At 36.5% G+C, this 23,819-nt stretch overlaps 1 protein-coding gene across 4 annotated transcripts in view; it reads left to right on the top strand.

Moving 5' to 3' along the window:
- Positions 1–19,769, top strand: part of si:dkey-32e23.4 (dynamin-1-like protein) — a 42,889-nt gene extending 23,120 nt beyond the window's left edge. For 3 of the 4 annotated variants that reach the window (XM_058783959.1, XM_058783960.1, XM_058783958.1), the window contains 8 exons: positions 3,777–4,115; positions 6,844–6,964; positions 8,765–8,920; positions 10,153–10,242; positions 11,939–12,238; positions 12,328–12,437; positions 12,513–12,672; positions 16,234–19,769. In XM_058783959.1, the coding sequence (XP_058639942.1) occupies positions 3,777–4,115; positions 6,844–6,964; positions 8,765–8,920; positions 10,153–10,242; positions 11,939–12,238; positions 12,328–12,437; positions 12,513–12,672; positions 16,234–16,290 (1,333 nt within the window). In that variant the 3' untranslated portion in view covers positions 16,291–19,769. The remainder of the gene's footprint in view (positions 1–3,776; positions 4,116–6,843; positions 6,965–8,764; positions 8,921–10,152; positions 10,243–11,938; positions 12,239–12,327; positions 12,438–12,512; positions 12,673–16,233) is intronic. The other variant, XM_058783961.1, reaches the window with a different exon arrangement.
- The last annotated feature ends 4,050 nt before the right edge of the window (positions 19,770–23,819 follow it).

The raw sequence follows: 23,819 nt of genomic DNA, 5'->3' as shown, positions 1-23,819 counted from the left end.
CCCTATAAAAAAAATCTACTTTTAGCAACATGGGTGGTCATGTCACCTCGAATCTGCCCCAATTTGGACCTGCAGCAACATATTTCACATTTTGCAAAAGTGCAGAGTCTGTTTTTTCTCATGAGGCCGAGTAGATCATTACAGAACTTTACATACGAAGTCTTATCGGCAGAGCAGCAAAAACAGCCTGCTTATGCATAAAGGTCAGCGAGAGGGTGGAAAATGACCATGTAAAACTACATCACAACATGCACATGAAACCTTGAATAACATTTTAAGTGCACCTCAGGGGAAAAATAAAGTGCTACAGAAGTGCAGCACGCGGCCCTTTTGACTGCAGTAGAAACTTAATCAACCATATGAAAAAGCATTGCAACATTTTAACAGTGTCATTTTCTCACATTTCGAGTTCCTCTATCATAACCCTAAGCAGCAGTGTCTGTAATATTCCCTACGCTGTTATCCTCTCCTCTCCCGCTCTGTCTATTCATGCACTAGCACCCAAGGGTACCATGTCTTCCCGCTATCAGCTACCGGAGAGCCGAGTTTGAGATAAATCATTGGTTTATTCAGCTTTGGCTTTAGCATGTCCTTCAGGGCCTGTACAAATACACGAGGCAATTTAGTTGGGGAGAAGAACTGCAGTGACACTTTTCATTTCTCTACTCTCGTTAAGTTAATCAAACGTAGCTGCGAGGCATCGTCTCTTCGGTTTTAACCTACGCTCTCTTTGAGGATTCAACAGCGAGCAGTCAAACAGGAAAGCACTTGAAGATTTCCTAAGTGAGTGGTTAAGGAAAGCAAGCGCTGGCGACAAATAAAAGATGTGTTTGGTACAGTATATTGGTCAGTCATTTCCGATTTATCAGTAGTGTTTGCTAAGGGAAGCATCAGTGTTATTGTTGCTCATAGTTGAGGTCAGAGGTTCAAACTAATCCATGACCTTAAATATTAAATTTAAGCATGCATCTAGACTAGCGGCGTTTGCGCAACGGCCATAAATGATTCCTCAAATCATGTGTTATTGAAGAGAGATCTGACTTACTGGTGGATGAAGAGACCAGAATATCATAAATACTTGGGCCAGTTACAGGGATCCATGCAGTATGAAAAAGTCTGGATATTCTTGGATATGGAGAAAAATTTCCAGAAATTTCCATTTCCAGCCTGTATTTTTTTTTTTTTTTTTTCTAAAATATAAAACTGAGAATTTCTAAAAAATAAATTAATCACTCAAAAAAAGCAGAGTGCTTTTCATGGCATTTGGATCAGGCTGAAAGTTTAATGATTATTTAGTGATTATTTAAAGGAACAGTTCACCCAAAAATGAAACCGCTGATAAATACATCACAATAATCCACAAGTAATCAACATGTCTCCAGTCCATCAATTAACATTTTATAAAGTGAAAAGCTGTATGTTTGTAAGAAACAAATCCATCATTAAGATGTTTTTAACTTCAAACCGTCGGTTCCAAGCTAAAATAAACTCTCTCCATCCGTAATATTGCTTTCTTCAGTGAAAAATTCATCTTGTTTGAATCAGGAGAGAAATATGCACAGATCAGATTTGATGTGACAACAGGAGATGGACTTTTTCACTGGAGAAAGCTTTATTGTGGATTATTGATATTTTAGCTGGAAGCAGCTGTTTGAAGTTTAAAAACGACTTTATTGTGAATTTGGAGTGGTGTGGATTATTGTGATGTTTTTATCAGCTGTTTGGACTCATTCTGACGGCACCCATTCACTGCAGACGATGCATTGGTGAACAAGTGATGTAATGCTAAATTTCTCCAAATCTGTTCTGATGAACAAACAAACTTATTTTTGAGTGAACTGTTCCTTTAACGTGCCTGAATGAGTTCAAAGTGCGTATTTCAAAACTGTTTTTCTTCAACTTTATTTAATGAATGAGTGTGAGTACCTCAAACCGACAACAGATACAGGGAGTGTGTGTATCTTTTAAATCAGTACTGTGCTGTTTGGTGATCATGCAACAACAAACCACGATTACAGTAACAAACTGATGTGTCAGAAAGGAATATATGCAGGTTATAAAGTGTTTTTGGTTTCTTCTTTACATGTAAGCACGTTATCACTTGGATTCAGTGAGTGGATCTGCACTGCAGATGACTGCCCTACTGATTACAGATGACTACTATATAATGCTGAAAATAATGTGAAACATTGTCATATGGGCTTTATGAGTGATGTTACTGCCTGATAATCTTCATCATTAAATATATAACAGACATTATTATACTAGAGTGACATTATTATGAATTTAAAGTATTTTAAATGTATGTAGTGAGTGCAAGTGTGAAAGTATAACAAATGTAATCCATAAAAGTAATAGTTTAGCATTGCAATTTTAGTAAAATCCTGTGCATTGAACTTGTCTGGGTTTGGTGTAGAAACCCTGCAATAAGCAAATACACCAAACCCACTGAAACACCCTAGCAACCACCTAGCAATGCCATTCACAACACGTTTTCTTTAGAAAATGTAAAAATGTGTGTTTCATTCCTAGTTAGCATGTGCACAGTACTTGAGGCTTTGTTAACAGAAGCAAAGGTAGAAACTTGTGTCTTCCAGTAGTGGGCAGTATACTAACAATTTTCAGTTTAGCTCTATCCTCTAAGAATGCACTGCAGATTAATTTAGAAATCCTCTGTGACCATCATGAAAGAGCCGTAGACACTTTTGTCAAAGAACAATTCGTGCCTAATGATTTCAGCAATCTCTATATTTAAAGTCATCATGAAATCAATAGCAACTTGATTTTCTGTTTTACTGAGCCTCTCTAAAATGAGCTGTTTTCGACCCCTTCAACCAACTTTCATATACACAGCCTTTAAAACTTTGAGGTCAGTAATGTTGTTTTTTTTTTTTTAAATAATTGAATGCTTTCATTCACATCCTTGGATGCATTAAAATTGACATTTAAAGACATTCAAAATGTTATAAAAGATTTATATTTGAAACTTTGCTGTGAACTTTCTATTCATTAGAAAAAAAATGACAGTCACTGTTTGCACAAAAATATTAAGCAGCACAACTGTTTTCAACATTGGTAATAATCAGAAATGTTTCTTGAGAAGCAAATCAGCATATTATTATGATTTCTGAAGCATCATGTGACATTGAAGACTGGAGAAATTATGCTGAAAATTCAGCTTTACCATCACAGGAGTATATAACATTTAAAATATATTAAGAGAGAAAACAGTTCTTTTAAATTATAATAGTTTTTCACAGTATTACTGATTTTACTGTAAATTTAATGAAATAAATGCAGCCCTAATGAGCATAAGAGACTTTCAAAAACCATACGAACCCAAGCTAGTGTCCTTGCTGCTCAGTCAACAATTTCAGTCACTGAGAATGTTTTATTCATTCATTTTTTTTTATTATAATTTCTCGAAAGGTTCCTGATTCCTGAAAGGAAGAGACCAAGGCTGCATAACATCATGTTTAATGATCTAGAACAAATTCAAATGAGTTTTAGAGATAACCAAGTAAATAGATGCAGTTTTTATGTTTGTGCCCTACCACTGAATCACCCACAGAGGATTATGGGATATTATAAGTAGCAATAGATACTGCCTAAAACCTACATGATGAAAGCATCTTATCAGACAGGATGTTGAGCAAAGAGTGAATTTGAATGCGCTCTGGTGCCTTCCTACTTCCTTTATAATTTTTCAGGCTTCGATCCACTTTTCTCTGTCCAGTCCTATAATCTTTTTTGTTTTTTGTTTTTTACTTCACCAGGAGCCAACATGACTTGAACACCCAAAAGAGTCTCGCCGACTCCTGCAAAGACGAGCAGGTGTTCCTGCAGCGATATTACCCGTCATTAGCCTCCCGCTGCGGCTCGCGCTACCTAGCTCGCACCCTGAGCCGACTGCTCATGCATCACATCAGAGACTGTCTCCCGGAGCTCAAGACTCGAGTCACGGTGCTCTCCGCCCAGTACCAGTCCCGACTCAACAGCTACGGCCAGCCTGTAGAAGACCACAGCGCCACCTTGCTGCAGATCGTCACTAAGTTCGCCTCCGACTACTGCAACACCATCGAAGGCACTGCCAGACACATCCAGACCTCTGAATTGTGAGTACCTGCACCACAATGCTTTAGGATGTTTTTCTGCAATACAAGTTCCTTTAAACCAGTTGTTTTTTGTATTGCCTCTAAAGCTCTTTCTACGTTAAAGTGATAGTTCACCCAAAATGAAAATTCTGTCATCATTTAATCGCCCAAACAGTTGACGGTAGCCATTGACTTCCATAGTATTTTTTTCCATGCTATGGAAGTCAATGGCTACCGTCAACTGTTCGGTTACTAAAATATCTTATGTGTTCAGTAGAAGAAAGAAACTCATACAAGTTTGGAACAACCTGAGGCGAGTAAACACAGTGACAGAATGTTCTTTTTTTTAGGTGAACTGTCTTTTTAAGAGCAAATATTTACTGCCATAAACAATATTTTTGAATCATTAAGGGGTTCATTTCCCAAAAGCATCGTTAGCCAGCTATGGTTGCAAGTTTCATACATAGTTCAACAATTTGATATTTCCTTTTCAAATAAACATCCGCAAACAGCATCGCAAACTTACATGGTCAGAACTCAAGCGCTCAAGCTGACATAAGAGGGAACACGTGACAAATCAAACGTCAAATAAAGCAATGACAGGGAACAAAAAATAGTGAAGTAGTCCTCAGATGCCACGTTCATTACAGCAGCATCTTGGACATCTGAAAGTACAGCTTTTTCTTTACTCAAGAAACACTGTCTTTAAAGGCTAATGTTTTTTTGTATTTAAGGAGCAGAGAAGACTAGCATTTGCTGTCTAGTCATAACCAATACTGTCTATAGCAGAGCACTTCACCTTTTATAAGATATTTTTGGCCAAGTGTATCTAACGACAGGAAAACCCATAAGTGCCTATATACATATATACCTCATAACTCGGTTTAAGCTTGATTGTGGTAAAATGTTAACAATATAATGACACATGTACCTGTCTGACCATATATAAAGCCTTAAAACTAACTTTGACCCAGTGTTTAATTCTGTAAATACTACAGGGCTTTTCTGAGGGAATGAGACCAATGCACCAGTGGTACACTGGCACTGAGACATTTTAATTGATACCAAAACATGACATGAAAATTACTTGCGTTCATGTAGAACATTGTATTTTGTATATAACCACATTTGAGTGAACTGAGGGAATGGAAAGAGGAGAAGGAAGCAATGTGAAGGAAGGACAGGTGAGAGAGAAGCTTTCCCTCATCTTCGTTCAGTGGGGTGTGGAAACAGATGCCTGTATGTTGATACGCTGAGTTTGTATTGTCCATATCTCAGGGATCAGTTTTTAGAGGTCCTTCCAACAAGCAGAAGAATTGATACAGAAAGCTATTGCTGTTAAAATGGAAGTGTGTGTGTGTGTAAAGTCTAAAGTACAGTCCAACAGACTAAGACCATAATCTGGTAAGAGCAAAGTGTAATTATTATTTTATTTTATTTATTTATTTATTTGTGGATGCCTCCTAACATTTTTTTTACAGCTGTGTATAACATCAATCTTGAAATTAAGCCATTAAGGCCATATTTTATTTTATTTTATTTTTTATTATTTTATTTTATTTCTTCATTTTATTTTCTTCATTTATTTTTTCAGGTGGTTATAAGCAGCCACAAATTATTTTTGCCCATTTTTCTGTTGCTTCCCACAGCAGAAAAACTAAATGAAGGAAGTAGGCACTTCATACCTGGAAGTTTTAAAGTTGGCATGAACTTAAAATTTACCCTATCTATTTTCTAAATGGATTTTTTAGATCTTATTGTGAACAATTCATCCATGTTCCAATGTTTAAAAAATGTTTGAACCTCGTCATTTTTCAGGGTTCATGCAGGAATGTCTTAAATTCAGTTTTTATCAAATTTAAGGGCATAAAAAATATTAATAGTATAGCACTTAATTAGTCTTAATTATCATTTTAAGAGGACTTTGACCCCAAAATTACAATTGTCATCTTTTACTCACCCTCCACCAAACAGTTGATGGTAGCCATTGATTTACATTGTAATTTTTCTATACTATGGAACTCAATGGCTGCCGTCAACTGTTTGGTTACCAACATTCTTCAAAAAATCTTTCTTTTGTGTTCAGCAAAATAAAAAACTCATACAGGTTTGGAACAAGTGGAGGATGAGTAAACAATAGCAGAATTGACATATTTGGGTGAACTTGGGGACTGAAAAACAGGAAACCCATCGGAAAGTTTAGTAAAGCCAGCAAGTTAGGCTTGATCTTGTGATCTGAGAAAGCTCTTGCCATTTATGAGCGCAATAATCATCAGACAGTCAAAGAACGGCTCATAACTGTTATTTGTGGAGCCACTTACTAAAGGTTGCCTTCTTCCACCATGCTATTGAGTTTGACATACTGTCATTACCACGGCTACATTCCTGCTAAATCTTTTTTTCTGACTTCGGCAGTGTCTCAGTCTGTCATTTTCGCACTGAAACTCATGACAGATATCAAGCACACCATGTTTACTTTGTCTGCTTGGCTGAATCTGACAGGCAGATAATCCGCCAGTCTGTCCAGCTCCTTATTTACACCCTGTTCACTGTTGGATGAAATGCTGTTCATCTCTCATATCTGGCTAAGTCCACACCAGCTATCGATTAATTAAGTGCCTCGTATTGATGTTTTCTGGCTGGACGGTTGGGTCTGACTCCAGGCCTGTGTGCCAACGTGCCTGTGAATCCCAAAAGAGCTGCATGATTTTTAATTTTCATGGATTGTGTGTGAATTTGTTAATTGCAGGTGTGGAGGAGCTCGTATCTGTTATATATTCCACGAGACGTTTGGAAGAACCCTGCAGTCTATTGACCCACTTGGAGGGCTCACTGAGCTAGACATTCTCACAGCTATTCGAAACGCTACGGTATGATATTTACATGTTTATGCATGCATGTGTGTGTACAGATAAGCATATACATTACTTATTGAAAACCTTTGTGGATCTACTCAACTTCCTTTTCGCAATTTCTTCGGAGTAAAGTGTGTAGTTTCTGCATCACCAAACTGAACTGCATGACTAGTGACAATTATTTTCTAAAAGGTTTTTCCGAGACACAGTGTTATGGTACAATGCATAATATTCATGTCCTCATCCTGATGACTTTTTGAAACAAATGCAAATAGATGCTGAATTAAAAAAAGAAATAAAAATTCCAGGCCTCCAAAAATTAAACATTTTTAAAATAAATAAAATCTTTAAAAGTCATTGAAAGTGTATAACTACACTACTGGTCAAAATTTTGGTGATGTTCAAAAGATATTTGTAATGTTTTAGAGTGAAGTCTTTTATGATCACTTATTTGATCAAAAATACAGTAAAAACTGTAATATTGTAAAATATAGCAATTTAAAATGGCTGTTTTGCATTTGTACATATTGTAGAATGTAATTTATTCCTGTGATGCAAAGCAGAATTTTCTCCATAATTTCTCCAGTCTTAAGTGTCATATGATCCTTCAGAAATCATTCTAATATGCTGATTTGATGCTCAAGAAACGTTTCTGATGATTATTCTTAATGTTGAAAACAGCTTTGCAGCTTAAAGGGATAATTCACCCAAAAATGAAAAGTCTGTCATTAATTACTCACCCTCATGTTGTTCCAAACCAGTAAGACCTTCATTCATCTTTGAAACAAATTAAGATATTTTGATGAAATCTGAGAGCTCTCTGGCCCTGCATAGACAGCAACACAAATGAAATGTTCCCAGGTCCAGAAGCGTAGCAAGGACATCGATAAAATAGTCCATGTGACATGGAATCAACGGTATTTTTTCGAAACTACGAGAATACATTTTGTGCGCAAAGAAAACAAAAATAATGACTTTATTAAACAATTCTTCTCCTCCTCATCCTGTCTGCTGCGGCACGCCGCCATTGTGAGACCGTTTTACAATGCATGCGTAAGCAGCAGAATGCGCATTATTTTTGTTTTACCAATGTCCTTGCTACGTTTCTGGGTCTGGTGAAACTTCAGTTGCATTGCTGTCTACCGAGGGTCAGAGAGATCTCAGATTTCATCAAAAATATCTTAATTTGTGTTCCGAAGATGAACGAAGGTCTTACTGGTTTGGAATGACATGAGGGTGATCCCTTTAAAAAAATTTGTGAAAACTGTTAATGGATTACCAAAAGAAAGAAATTAATCCATTAAATTCATCAAAGGTTATAGTAAAGACATTTAGAATGTTACAAAGGATTTATATTTAAAATAAGCACTGTTCATTTGTACTTTCAATTTATCAACAAATCCTGAAAAAATATATCATGGTTTCCCGCAAAAATGTAATTATTTTCAACATTTATAATAAGAAACATTATCAATAATTGAAAACCAATTATAACTGATGATAACTGAGAAGCAAATCAGCATATTAGGATGATTTCTGAAGGATCATGTGACACTGAAGACTTGAGTAATGATGCTGAAATAAATTACATTGTAAAATATATTCAAGTTGAAAGCAGCTATGTTAAATTGTAATAATAGTTTACAATATTCCTGTTTTTACTGTATTTTTGATTAGATAAGTGCTGAAAATTACAAGTGCTGAATTTTTTTCTTTCTTTCGAGTCTGAAATATTTATAATAATAAATATAATAATATATAACAGATGCAGACTAGATGTGGGTTGACTGTATTTGGTTGTTGTGATGGATGTAGGGTCCTCGGCCAGCGCTGTTTGTTCCTGAGGTCAGTTTTGAGCTGCTTGTGAAGAAACAGATCAAGAGACTGGAGGAGCCCAGCCTGCGCTGTGTGGAGCTCGTACACGAGGAACTTCAGAGAATCATCCAGCACTGCTCTGCCTACAGCACACAGGTGCTTCACTGACTATTAATATTTGATGCAGAATATCCACGCTTATATTATAACGTGTAGTTGGATGTTAAAGCAATAGTTCACTCAAAAAAATACAAAAATTCTTGAAAAGTCCATCCAAGATGTAGATGATTTGCAGAAATGTAGCATCACATCACTTGTTCATCAATGGATGCTCTGCAGTGAATGGGTGCCATCAGAATGAGAGTCCAAACAGCTGATAAAAACATCACAATAATCCACAAGCAGTCCACACCACTCCAGTTCATGAGTGCTTGATCTGTGCATATTTGTCACCTGATTCAGACGAAATGACTTTTTCTCTGGAGAAAGCATTATTATGGACAGGGAGAGTTTATTTTAGTTGGAAGCAATGGTTTGAAGTAAAAAACTATTTGTTTCTCACAAGCTTCACAAAACTTTAATTGATAGACTGGAGTGGTGTGTATTACTTGTGGATTATTGAGATGTTTTTATCAGCTGTTTGGACTCTCATTCTGACGGCACCCATTCACTGCAGAGCATCCATTGGTGAGACAGTGATGTAATGCTAAATTTCTTCAAATCTCTTCTGATGAGGAATCAAGCTCTTGGATGGACTGATGGTGAGTGCATTTTCAGCAAATGTATTTTCTGGGTGAACTATTCCTTTAATGTGGCTGTGCCGTCGATACCAGTACCATTTTTGAGTAGTGCATTTTGTGACTCAGTTTTCATAAATGTTTTGGATGAACTAGGGAGGAAGCATTGCGACATGAATGTTAGAACGTTTTCTGCATAGTCCATCAAACTCTGTTATTTCAAACAAGCATGACAAATTCTGTTTCCCATTTCTACAAAATGAAATGTGAAGAGGAGAGTGAAAGCTTTTTACAGGCAAAACAGATTGACATACACACACACACACACACACACACACACACAGAGACTCAGAAAAGCCTGCATTAGGATTCTGCTCCTCATTCTGCTCTTATCTTCTCTGTCCTGCTGCCTTCACTGTGTACATTTGTTTTACATTAAAAAAAAAATTCAGTTTCCTTTATTATATACATAAATTTAATGTCAGAATGTGTGCTGAAGGGAAAGCGGAGAACAGTTGTGATGCAGAAATGTGTTCTGTGAATATTATTCTTCCACACAGGAAGTGTAAAAATGCTTTAAATAATTGACAGCTGACCTGTTGTGTGTGTGTGTGTGTGTGTGTATGTGTGTGTGTGTGTTTATGTCCGAAGGAGCTCTTGCGGTTTCCCAAACTGCATGACTCTATTGTGGAGGTGGTTACCAGCTTACTCAGGAAACGCCTGCCCGTCACCAATGAGATGGTAGGAGCACATGCCTGTAGCTGCAGGTCACACCAACCACTTACACTTGCCTGGAGGCTGTGTTACAGTCATTTAATCATGATTAAGGGCTGTTCTTAGACAGAATGCAATCTTTTATAAAACAGTGGAAACATCAAAATGATAAAAGCCCAAAATATATAAATAATAAATAATTACATTTATTAATTATAATCTGAAATGAGAGGACAAAGTCTTCACTCTCTTGTCAAGTTTTTAGTCCAGTTTAAAATTGGTCATTTGAACAGTGTTTCAAGTTTCTGAGCTCAATTGTGTGCTTATATTGACACTTTTTTTTCAATCATAATGTTATCAAATTATGTCATTTTTGCTGTTATTATTAATAGCAATAATATAATATTTTATAAGATACTTAATAATATTGATATTATTATAATCCTTGATAAACACCACAAGTGTCAAGATGTTGGGCAAGTCTGTTAGGCTGCATTTGCAGTGCAATGCCTAATGCACAGATCTATATATAGTATATGATAACGCTTCAGTGTAGGTGGACTAGTTCTCATTATTAACAAGTTGCCTATTAACATGCATATTACTAGAATATTGGCTGTTTGTTAGTACTTAATAAAAAAGCACATATTCTGCATGAACATATTCTACATCCCAAATCTCAACCTCATATCTAAACTTAACAGCTACCTTACTAACTATTAATAAGCAGTAATTTATTGAGTTTATTGAGGCGAGAGTCATAGATAATAGTTAGTTAATAGTGAGAACTGGACCTTAAAATAAAGTGTGACCATATGTGGTTATTAGTATCATGGTTAGTATTGGATATATAATTGTGTATGCCCATTCCCCTTATTTTTACAATCTTCATCAAATCATAAAATAAATATGCATTTTTCATGCAATACATTATATTGTTGTGATGCCTAAATTCACAATGCGAGTTAAAGTTAAGGTGAAACCACTGCTAAATCTGTGTGGAGAAATAATTCACCCTCACACAATATTCCTATCACGTGGATTCCTATAGAAATAACTGGATTTCACCAAAAATCCACAGTTTGGAAATTCACCAAACAAAAACAGTGGTAAATGTTTTAATTGATTTTAATTTTTAGTGTTGTATTCTAAATTTATTAAGATAAAATGGTGTATAATGTTAATATTGGCCATTTATTGGTTATTAGTGGTAACATTAAAATAATAAGTAATAATATTGCCTTGATATCACCAAATATTATTATTATTATTATTATATATATATTTTTCATTTATTGTTATCAGTTAGTATTGGATATGTAATTGCGTGCATGCTTATTTCCCCTATTGTTAGATTTTATTTAGCTTTGCCATCATCCAACACTAACTCTAACAGCACCATTAATTGTAATCTTTATCAAATTATAATAAAATCCATGTCTATTTTAAGGTGCTGTCATTTCCACTGGCAAAAATTCCGTTGTCTATTGTCAATAGTATAGTTTTTATTTTTTAATGTAATTATGTAATATCGGCCATTTATTGCATATTGGTGGTAACATGAAAAAAAAAGATCAATACTAACATCTGCCTTACTGATATCAGGCAGAATTTTAATTCCCCAAACACACACAATATATGAAAATCCTGAGCGCGTGACACATTCAGAGCACAGTTTTGGCTAAATGTGAAAATGTGTTAACTCATGTTTGCTTCTTCTCAGGTTCATCATCTAGTTGCAATCGAGTTGGCCTATATAAACACCAAACATCCTGATTTCACAGACGCTGCCCAAGTGTCTGCATCTGTCAACAGCCAGCAGGTACTGAAACTCTCACTGTCTCTCCGTATCTCACTCTCTCTCCAAATCCAAACAGGATTAGTTTTTGTTTTATCGTCTCTTTCACAGGCGGAGGCTGGGGATGGAGGCAAGCGCTGGAAGAATGAGAAGATGCCGTCAGAGGACAAAGGCCCCGTGCCAGGATTTGGGAGTCCCACTAAAGCCATCAACCTGCTGGACACGGTACTATCTCACAACTACAGAAGCCAACAATACCTGCACATTCAAAGAAAACTGTGAAAGACGAACAACTTCTGAAAATGTTTCTGTAGGCCATGCCAGTATCCCGCAAGCTGAGCACTCGAGAGCAGAGGGACTGTGAGGTCATCCAGCGGCTCATCAAGTGCTACTTCCTGATCGTGCGCAAGAGCATCCAGGACAGGTCAGATTCATAGTGCCAAATAACTGGATGACCAGGAGTCACTTCGCATCTGATGTTTTTTTCTGCTTTGTGTAGTGTGCCAAAGACAGTGATGCACTTCCTGGTGAATTTCGTGAAGGAGCATTTGCAGAGTGAGCTGGTCGGTCAGCTCTACAAACAGCCTCTGCTGCAGGAGCTGCTCATCGAGTCTCAGGAAACTGCTCAGCAGCGCACAGAGGTTGCACAGATGCTGGAGGTACGTCTTTGTGTGTTTGAAGTACATTTAAACCTTATAATGCATTGGGGTCAGTTTTGACCTTGAAGAAATGAATAAGAAAAGAATAAAAAAAAATTACAATGGGAACCAAGCTGTGCAAATAGGCCAAGACTATCAAAATACACATAATTTATGTATTTGTTTATTTATTTATTAATTTATTTTAGATATTTATGAGTTGTTGTTTTTTTAAAATATATATAACCATTTTTAAAAAGTTACTTTTTTTGTAGCCATTTTGGCTTGCATATCACCTGATATTATGCATTTTTATTTTAATTTTTTTAAATGAGTTTCTCTCAGAAATATTGAACTCTTTTTTTTTTTCTCTTATTTCCCAAACACTTTTTGGACTAAATTTTGTTGGCAAACTTGAATGTGCATGCTTATTGAGAAACCACTGCTGCATGAAAAAGTAATATTTTTAATCTAGGAGTAAAATCTTGTTTTAATATTATACTCTCCAGATTAATATTGATGTTGTTTTGTTAGACAATTAATATGCAGATTTAAAAAAATTTTTTTACTAATTTTGAGCAGCCAAGATTTAAAAGGAATTTAGTAAAAACCATTTCTCCATGCTTGATATATTCAAATAAAATGTATCATAAATATTGATAAATTATTATTTTCTTGCATCACACTTTTGCTATAGTTTTGAAATATTTTCTAATTAAATGAAATAAATAAAATTAGGTAACACTTTATTTTAAGGTGTCCTTGTTACACATGGTACATGTACTTTCTATAAATATAACAATAAATTATGCATAATTACCTGTAAGTAACCTTAAACCAAACCCTAATCCTAACCCTAACCATATAGTAAGTACATGTAGTTAATAAATATTACTCAGTACTATGTGTAATTACACTGTAAACAAGGACACCTTAAAATAAAATGTAATCTGGTAATAATAACATGGTAACATTCAAAACTTTTGCACATTCACTCATTAATGAGGTAATAATCAGCATATTGTATCTGATACAATATGAAAGTTTTATAACTTTTAACTTTTTAAGTTTAATGACTTCTGAATAGAAAATCATATGCATTTTTTGAATGCATTACTACTACTTGTGGTTTCATATGTTTAGCAGCAGTGTTTCAGTTCGCATGCTGAGAGTCTGCTGTGCTCTCATAAAAGTTGTCTTTAAATCCATCCCATCTGAAGCACCGCCACAACAGCCATACGCATCAAGGCGGGCGTCTTTGGCAGTTTCAGATGCCACGTCAAGTTAATAGTAGTCCGACTTTTAAAAACGAGACGCCTCTTCCAGTCCATTGCACTTGATAGCTGGTGTGTGGTGGTTGTTCTGACACACTATAGCTAATGTTGCATCATCATCATCATCTAATGTCAGCCATGCATTGTGTAATCTTATGCTACATCAAGCTGTTTTTGAGCACAATCATGTATTCTGTGTGCACAGTGTGTGTCTTCAACAAACATTCAACTATATTAACTATTAGTGTTGGAGAGATACTTTGAAACTGCAGACTGTCAGGCTACAAGCTACTCATCATTAATGGACTGTAGTTTAAAGTAGTTAAATATTTTGTACACACAGTTAGTAAGCTAATATAAGTATATTAAAGCTATTTTAGCAGACAATAAGTCTTATTCACTAAATATGTGAATAGGACCAATTCTCACTATTAACTAGCATGCATATTACTAGCATACTGGCTGTTTATTAATACTTCTAAAGCACATATTAATGGCTTATTCTGCATGATCATATTTTAGATCCCTTAATTCTGCCCCATATCTAAACTTAACAACTACCTTATTAACTATTAATAAGCAGCAAATGAGGAGTTTATTGAGACAAGTTAATGGTTAATAGTCATAGTTAATAGTTAGTTAATAGTGAGAACTGGTCCCTAAACTAAAGTGTCACCAAAAATATTCACACAGAAATCATGATTAATCAGTAAGTTGCACTAAAATTTACTATAAACCACCTGAAATTACATCTACACAAAAATATCATTTACACTGGTCTTAGAAATAAGTTAAACCTTAAGTATATTGAATCTTACATGGGAACTAAGTGAGTCTGCAAAAGTATTCATTAATTTAAAATAAAATAAATTAATAATAATAGTAATAATGTCATTTAAAAATATTTAATAATTATTCATCATAATTTCTGACCAACAATAAAAATAGCACAAAAATAGCAACAAATTAAAAAAATATCTGAGCTGCAGGCAGGTTAACAACAAAAACTGGTAACACTTTATTTTAGGGTCTCTTAACTAGTTGTTTATTAGCGTGCATATTACTAGAATATTAGCCATTTATTAGTACTAATTAAGCACATATTAATGCATTATTCTATATGACCTTATTCTACATCCCTAATCCTACCCAATACCTAAACTTAACAACTACCTTATTAACTATTAATAAGCAGCAAATTAGGAATTTATTGAGGGAACAGTCATAGTTAATAGTGATTAAGCAGTTGATTCTAGTCAACTGCTGGATCTGGATGGTGATCTGATTATGCCCTCCACTAAAGTTTGCAATCTTGGTGTTCTCATTGATTCTACTCTTTCATTCAATGATCATATTGGTAAAGTGGTTAAGACAGCTTTTTTCCATCTATGTAATATCTTGCGTATTCGATCCTCTCTCAGTCAGCAAGATGTTGAAACTGTTATACATGCCTTTGTTACATCCCAATTAGATTATTGTAATTCACTTTTTTGTGGCATCTCAGCTAATAATATCAAACGACTACAGTATGTTCAAAACTCTGCTGCTCGCTTGATTACTCACACTAGAAAGAACGATCACATTACCCCTATCCTTTATCATCTTCATTGGCTCCCGGTTTCCTTGCGTATAAACTTCAAAATACTAATTCTCACTTATACAGCCCACCATAACATTGCTCATTCTTATTTATCTGATTTACTTCTGCCATATGTTCCTGCCCGTTCATTAAGATCTTCTAGTGAGGGATTGTTAGTCACCCCTAAGTTTCGTCTGGTGACAATGGGAGCTAGGGCCTTCAGTGTTGTTGCTCCCAGATTGTGGAATGCTCTTCCCCAAACCATCCGTCAGGCATCCTCCCTTCTCTCCTTTAAAAACCTCTTAAAAAAACATTTTTTTTCTGACTATTACTCTTCAAGTCATTGACTGTGAACTGTACCCTGTTATGGATGTTTCTCATCATTCTTTCTGTTTGTAATCTAATCTTGTAAGTGGTTTCTGTATATTACTCAGGGTTTTATTTTTTTTTTTTTTTTTGTGTATTGATGTCTATTGTCTCTGTTCCTTAAGCCTGATTTGTAAAGTGACCTTGAGTGCTAGAAAGGCGCTATATAAATAAAAATTATTATTAAGTGTTCCCTATTCTAAAGTGTTACCCAAAAGCTTAGTAAAGTTAGTAGCTTCATAATTTTAGTTTGATATTCCCCAACACTGCTAGTTACTAGGTATTTTATGATCCTAAACCAACAGGTTATTTGTGCAGTTTGCTTTGTGTTACTAATGCTGCTCTTTTTGCTTTCTCCTTTAGGCGCTCAAGAAAGCCAGTAACATTATCTCAGAGATCCGGGAGACTCATCTTTGGTAGCCAAACGTTCTCATGAACATTCTGTCCAGGAAAGTGTTTACATGTTTGTGTCCGTGTGTACGACATAGGTCAAATACACATCATCTGAAGAAATTCAATGCCTCTGCCAGCATGAACATTCAACAAAATGTGTACAGTTTTCCAAATAACCCTTATTTCTACTGTATATGCACTGATTCCATAGCTGTGTGTTTGACAGAGGTCAAAAGTGCGAGTGTGTTTGTACTCAGTAGCTCAGATAGATATAGTGAACATATCAAGTCTGTGTCGTTATCTTCAACATCATAAATGCTTCGTAATGGTTTTTCGCCATTATGATAAATACTCTTTCATTTAACGTTAAAAGAATTAAGTAATGTCTCAAATGCTACAAAGAGCATCCCAAGAACAATCGAGCTCTCATACACTCACATGATTGAAAACAGGAATTACACAACAATGAACATCGTTATTTTTTCATCATTTACTCAACATGTCATTCCAAACCGTGTGATAGTCTAGAACACTAGAGATGAAAAATGTTCACACTGTTTGTTGTTTTTTCCATTCAGTGAAAACATTAAAGGCTTTCAAGCTCTGAAATGGACTAAAAGCAACATAAATGTACCATAAATCTTCATAAAAGTAGTTAATGCGAGTCATTCATTAGTTTTATGTGAGGAACAGACTGAAATCTAAATCATTATTCACTGAATATAGATGTGGAATGACATGACGATGAGTAATTGACAGATTTGAGTGAAGTATTCCTTTAATACGCTGTAAATATCATGTAATAAATGTGGTGTCCAGATTTACAGTAAATATAAGAAACTAAAAACCCCCCCTTTATTAGATTCGGTCGAATTTGTCCATGTTGGCACAGTTGGATGTTACATATAAGCTTAAGTTATTACAGCCAATATGGGCGAAAAACAAAAGCAGTGCTAATATATTTGATAATGTGAATGAGATAGACAAATGAAACGCAAATGTTACATTTAGAATAATTAATGATGTAACGCGTGACTGATGTCTAGACGTGGTGCAAATAAAAGGTAGTGCAGTGTGAAGAGCCACAGAACAAAGAGCCATTGTGTTTGGTTGTGCTCTGAAACGCTTCAAACCGTGCTTGGATGTGCCGGAGACTTGACTGCCATGTAATATTTATGCTTGTATGAATATTTATTGTGAGAGTGAGTATGCCTGTGTTAAAGAAGGTCAAATGAGGAAGAACAAAGATATGAAGACATTGGCTGTTTCAAGCATTGAACGCCAAGAAGGAATAGTGTTTAGTGTCAAATGCAAACAGTGTAAAATTAACACCCAGCACAAATGGGGCCAGTGGGGCTGTAGAGGATTTGGTAGTTATTGTATTGCTTGCTAAAACCAATGTGTGTGGGTGTTTATGTTGGGGACAATGTTGCATATTTTTTTATTTATTTCTTGTGATGGGACACATTATGCTTCAAACATTATGCTTCTCTACCAACCAATCAATCATTAAAATAGACATGCCAGGAAGACTGAGACAAAGGGGATTAATAAAATCAACATAAACGTATTTATATACATTGTCAAATAAGTAATAAGCATGCATTTCTTGTTGACCTCAAACTTGATACTGTTAAATTGTGTCCTGCCTCATTTTATGTTTTTATATTTCAGTGGATATGTGTGACGCAGTGAGGATGTACTGTAGTGGTGTTGTAAATTACAAGAGGTTTGAGCAGTTTACTTATTAGGCTGCTTGAGTGAAGTAGGATCCGTAGAAACGCTTCAGAGGTTGATGGGTTTTAATGAGCCCCATTCCAATCTCAGCACTAATTACATGATGTATGTTTCCTGAAGCTGAAACCTGCATTGCAATCTGATCCTAAATAGTATCTAGCATTTTTGTGCATCTCATGGATTCACAAAATATAACATATTCAGGTCATATTTCACACTAAAATGAAAAGAAAATAGGAAAATCATATTTGCATCTAGAAAGCCTATTTCTAAAAACCTTAAGATTTTGCACTGTGACAATTTTCTTCACAATTAAGCACATAAATTCCCCAAATTGCCATCATTTTAACTTAAGAAAAAATCTTATTCTCATAATCATAATCAGGGGCACATTGCTGAAGCCCAGGGGCCTACACTTAAATAAAATTATAATTTTGCAACAGTGAGAACCGCATTCTATAGAATTCTACTGCAAAGCTGTAGCCCAGGGGCCTCTGGTTATCTTAAGGTGCCCCTGATCATAATACAAGGGGAAAAAATATCATGCTCATTACTCTAATGCAGAAAAAAATCTAATTCTCATTATGATAATATCCGAAAAAAATATTCTCATTACCATAATGCAGGAAATAATACTACTAACATTACTATAATGCAAGAAAGAAAATCGCTCTCATTACTGCAATACAAAACAAACAAACAAAAAAAACATTCACATTAATGCAAAAAAAATCTTATTCTCATTACCACAATGCAAAAAAAAAAAAAACACCTTATTCTCTTTACCATAACAAAAAATTCTTACTCTCATTACCACAATACCACAATAAATATTCTCATAACATATTCTCATTACCACAATGCGAGAAGAAAATATGTCATTCTCATTACCATAACAAAAAACGTACTCTCATTACCGCAATGCCACAATTAAAAAAAAAAAAAAAAACATATTCACATTAATTTACGAAAAAATTTTATTACCATAATTGCAAGACAAAAAAAACTGATTTTCATTACCATAACAAAAATTTCTTACTCTCATAACTGCAATACAAAAAAAGGATTCACATTAATATATTAAGAAATCTTCTTATTTCCATAATGAAAAGAAATGACTCTCATTACCTAATTTTAAACATTTTCATTATTACATGATTGATAAATGAATTGATATGATACATTTCTATTACTGTGATACAGTACATTTTTGCTACATTAACAAAATGCTGTTTTAATAAAATTACCATAAATTTAAACCACCCTACCTTGAATTCGTATCAGTGTTTTAAGATTAAAATTCCACATTGCAGAAATGGCAGTTTTGGGGAAAATATGCTTAATTGTCATGATTTAGTTCAAAATAGGCTTAATTTTCTTTAACCAAAATGTAATTTCCAGTTTCTTTATGGATTTGGTGGTAAAACATGACCAGGATAAGTTATAGAACACTGTCAATCTCCGTCCAGTCCAAAGTGACGTCTCCACTACCTGTGTGTTTAGCATTCTTTCATAGTCTACAAGTGTGCTTAAAGAAAAAATGTATTTTAACTATATAACTCATTTAGACTTCCCGTTGAGCATGTGTCTGCATTCATATGTGTGCGGAAGAGAGTAATTGTACGTGTGGGAGTTCGCTGTGAATCATTTTAAATAACTTGCCATTTTTTGACAAATGCCTTTAAGCGCCTGCCTGCCATTTTATTTTTGTGATACATGTTGATGTGCCGTTCACTGTTCAGAACATCATTAAAATTAAATGAAAAGCTCTCCTTTCCCCTTATTGAAAGCAGCAATAGAACAGTTTTTTTCAATATTGTGCAGATCTCACATTATACCTGTTATAGTCACATTGAATAAATGCACTTATCTGTGCTGAAATGAAAAAAGTAACAAGTAATTTCTACAGTCACAAATTTGATCAGCTTGCTCTGATTTGTTTTTTTGTTTTTTTTTCTTTGTTTTCTTTGTTTATTGCCTACAGGCAAAAAAGAAACTAATGCAGAAAGGAAAAAGCATTTTGTGTAGTAAAAACTAGACATATTCTTTTAGATTAGTGAAGCAGGAAAACAGTAGCATATCTTTTTTGTACCCACATGTTCTGTTTTGGGTGTGAGAGAACCAGAGATGTTTTTACTTCTTATAGATGAATTTTACTCATAACATTAAAGTTAGATGGCTTCTGAATGCCGTTTTTAAGTTACAATCCTAACATTACAATCCTGGATTTAAAAAAAAAAAAAAAATATATATATATATACAACTCTACTGGGTTTAACTATAGGTCACATGAATTTATTATTATTATTTTTTTAATTAAGGAAAATAGGTTCATTTTGGATGTATTTTTAGATACAGCACTGGCATCTCTGGGACCTCAAAAATAAAGACACTAAAGATTGAATTAACCCTTAAATGTATGAATGTTTTGCCAATAATTATTGTTGTATATTCAGGTTAGAACTTATACCTAACACAGATCGATCACTAAAAGGCCCCAATAAAACTGTCCTGAGATTTCAATAAAAATTACAAAGCATATTTTGCGATCTGTTGGAAGGGTGCATCTGCTTCACCATTAACATATTCAGCATCTGGCTAATATTGGGGATCTGAAACTTTCAATAGTTAATGTCAAAAATGTTTTTGTTTTCCTCATCTTCAAAATCAACGTTTTGTCCACTGACAGCTTCGCCATTAGATCCACCGTTAAATGATGCTAGTATTTGATTACAAACTTCCCTGAGTAAATCAATGATCCATGTCAAGATTCGCTAATGATACTTAAATATTCTTGTTTTATGCCTGCCATTGTTTATCAAACAACTTGAGAAATTAAGGTGATTTACACTTATTGAGATGTCAGATATTCAACATTGTTTCACAGAAAGAAAGAAAAAATATGTATGCACTAATACATTCCTCGGGACACTAGTGACCCCATAAACTTTTTACCAAAGATTTACTAGAAAACAGACATTTATAGAAGCCTGTTTCCGACTTCTTTTCTCAAAATTACGAGATATAATCTCACAATTGCGAGTAATAAAGTCAGTGATGCATGATATAAAGTCCCAATTGTGAGTTATAAAGTCAGAATTGCGTGATATAATCACAATTGCGAGTTATAAAGTCATAATTGCGTGATGTAATCACAATTGCGTATTGTAAAGTCAGAATTGTGTGATATAATCACAATTGCGTGTTATAAAGTCAGAATTGCGTGATATAATCACATTTGCGTGTTATAAAGTTGTCACGAATCCTGTCCGTGGTCTTCTGTCCACTTGCCACCAGAGGTCGCCCTCCGATTACATGGACCCATCATCCATCGCACAGATCACACAGATTACACATTTGCACTGATTGCACAGCTGAAACCCATTAGTCACTCTTTATAAGCCTTGGACTTTCTATCCCTCACTGCCGAGTATTGTATGCATTTATCGCTGCCCTACAGAGCCCTGTTAGTTTGCCTTATCTTGCCTGTTTCGGATTGTGTTCTCCCCTGCCTGGACTCTTGCTTACGTTTTGGATTACCTCTCTTGTCTAGCCCCTTTTGATGCTGTTCGCTGTTGTATGACCCACGCCCGTTTTAGATAACTCTTTGCATTGCCTATTATATACTTGTCTGCCATTGTTCGACCCTGCCTGTTAAGACCACGTCTCTGATCAATAAAAGCTCGCACATGGATCCGCATGTCTCACGTCTCGTCAGCCCCGTAACAGAATACTCGGCTGCACAAGGATCCAGCGGCTTTTCATGTGGATATTGGCCAGGTATGGACACTGCAAGACTGTTATTAACCCTCGAGCAGGGAGTGCGATTCGCTCGAGGATTATATACAAGATTATTTAGATTTAGCCTATTTTTCTGAACTCTAGAGTTTTGTCACATCTCAGCTGCTCGTCCAGAGTCACAGCACGTCACAGCTGCTTGTCCAGAGTCGCAGCAAATCACAGCTGCTCGTCCAGAGTCAGGTCAGGTCACGTCTCCGCTGACCGTCCAGAGTCAGGTCACGTCTCTGCTGACACACCCAGATCATCAAGGTCAGTCTACCATTATCCCAGGTTGATGTCTAGTTTGAGGGATGTACCGCTGGTGTCTGCACGCACGGCTGGTATCCCCAAACCAACTCACTGTAACCCTCCTGTTCTTGCGCATATTCCCCTGTCCGAAGCACTTCCCCTGATGGGAGTCGCTTTGTGTTGCGTTTGGGCTGTGTACACCACTGCAGAACTGCCCGAGGTGGCAGCAACCGCTGCAGAACCTCCAGAAACGGCGGGGCTCGCCTCGGTCCCTTGTATGGTGGTGGCACCTAGTAATGTACTCTCAGCCTGTTGTGTTGCGGTCGGAGAGACCGTTACTGAACTCTCCTTGTGTCCTGAGTTTACTGCTGTAGAACCTCCAGAGGTGTCAGCGGTATCCGTTAATGAACTCTCGTCCTGTCCTGTCGCAGCCAGAAGGGCTGTCTCTGAACTCTCGTCCTGCCCCGTCACGGCTATGGAGGCCGCCTGTGAATTCTCTGCCTGTCCTGCCACGGCCATGAAGGCCGTCTGTGAGTTCCTTGCCTGTCCTGTCACGGCTACGGAAGCCGCTTATGAACCCCTGCCTTGCTCTGAACCAGCCATGAAGGCCAATTATGTGTTTTTGTTTTGTTCTGAACCAGCTGAAGAAGCTGCTTTGAGTCTCTCAGCTTTATCGGTCACTGCCGAGGAGGCTGTTAGTGAACACTCGGTCTTGCCAGTTCCAGTCAGTGACTCTAAATATGGACTATCTACTTGTTCTGTGTTCACAACTATGTCTGTTACACCATCCATCTCGCCACTCCCTGTCAGTGAGTCTAATGATAAGCTGTCACCTTGCCTAGTCTCCCCGAGTGTGTCAACTGTTGAACTGTCAGTCCCTTCAGTTTCTGTCAAGAAGTCAGGTCATGTGTCATTTGCATGTGTGTCTGAAACCAAGTCCTCTGTTTGCCCTATTTTAGTCATGAAGTCTGTTGAATCATTGGTCTGTCCAGTTCCCATTAATGGTTTTGATTTTGAACGATCTGATGGTCCACTTACAAGTAATGTGTTTGAATTTTCTGTCAGTCCCATTGCAATCAATGAACCTGTTATCTGCCCCCTCAGTCCAGTCATGATCCCAGAAACCTTAACTGAGCTCGTAACTCTCTGTCATGAGCCCAGAGACTATAAATACACTCCATGTCTGTCTCGTTACCCCTGTAATTTCCGAAGAGCCCACTAATGAACTGTCTATCTATCCTGTTTCAGTCAAGAAGTCTAGTTTTGAGCCAGTTGTCTGTCCCGTTTCGATCAATGAAACTGAGTTTGAATGGTCTACCAGTCCAGTTTCAGTCTATGCATCTGATTATGAACTGTCAGCCCGGAAAACTATTGATAGACTTCCCATGTTCCCTACCTTAGTCCTTGTGTCTGTGCATGTTCTTTCTCCTCCTTGTGTCTCAGTTTTACCTAGGTCCCAAAAAATGCTGAGGGTTCCTGATCCGTCGTGGTGTGCTCCTGCTCTATCTGCTCCGCCGTGGTGGTCTTCAGGTCCGTCTGCTCCGCTCTGGTTGTCTTCTGCTCCACCTGTTCCGTCTGCTCCGCCATGGTGGTCTGCTGTCTGGTTCTGGTGGTCTTCTGCTCCGCCTGTTCTGTCTGCGCCGCCGTGGTGGTCTGCTATCTGGCTCTGGCGGTGTTCTGCTCCGCCCTGGTGGGCTCCTGCTCTGTCTGCGCCGCTGTGGAGGTCTTCTGCCCTGTCTGCTCTGCCCTGGTGGGCTCCAGTTCCGTTGACTCCGCCCCGGGTTTCCTGC

This window comes from Onychostoma macrolepis, chromosome 08 (assembly GCF_012432095.1).
Source record: "Onychostoma macrolepis isolate SWU-2019 chromosome 08, ASM1243209v1, whole genome shotgun sequence".
Classification (NCBI taxonomy): domain Eukaryota; kingdom Metazoa; phylum Chordata; class Actinopteri; order Cypriniformes; family Cyprinidae; genus Onychostoma; species Onychostoma macrolepis.
Note: the sequence above shows the minus strand (reverse complement) of the source record. Positions and strands in the feature narration are given on the sequence as shown.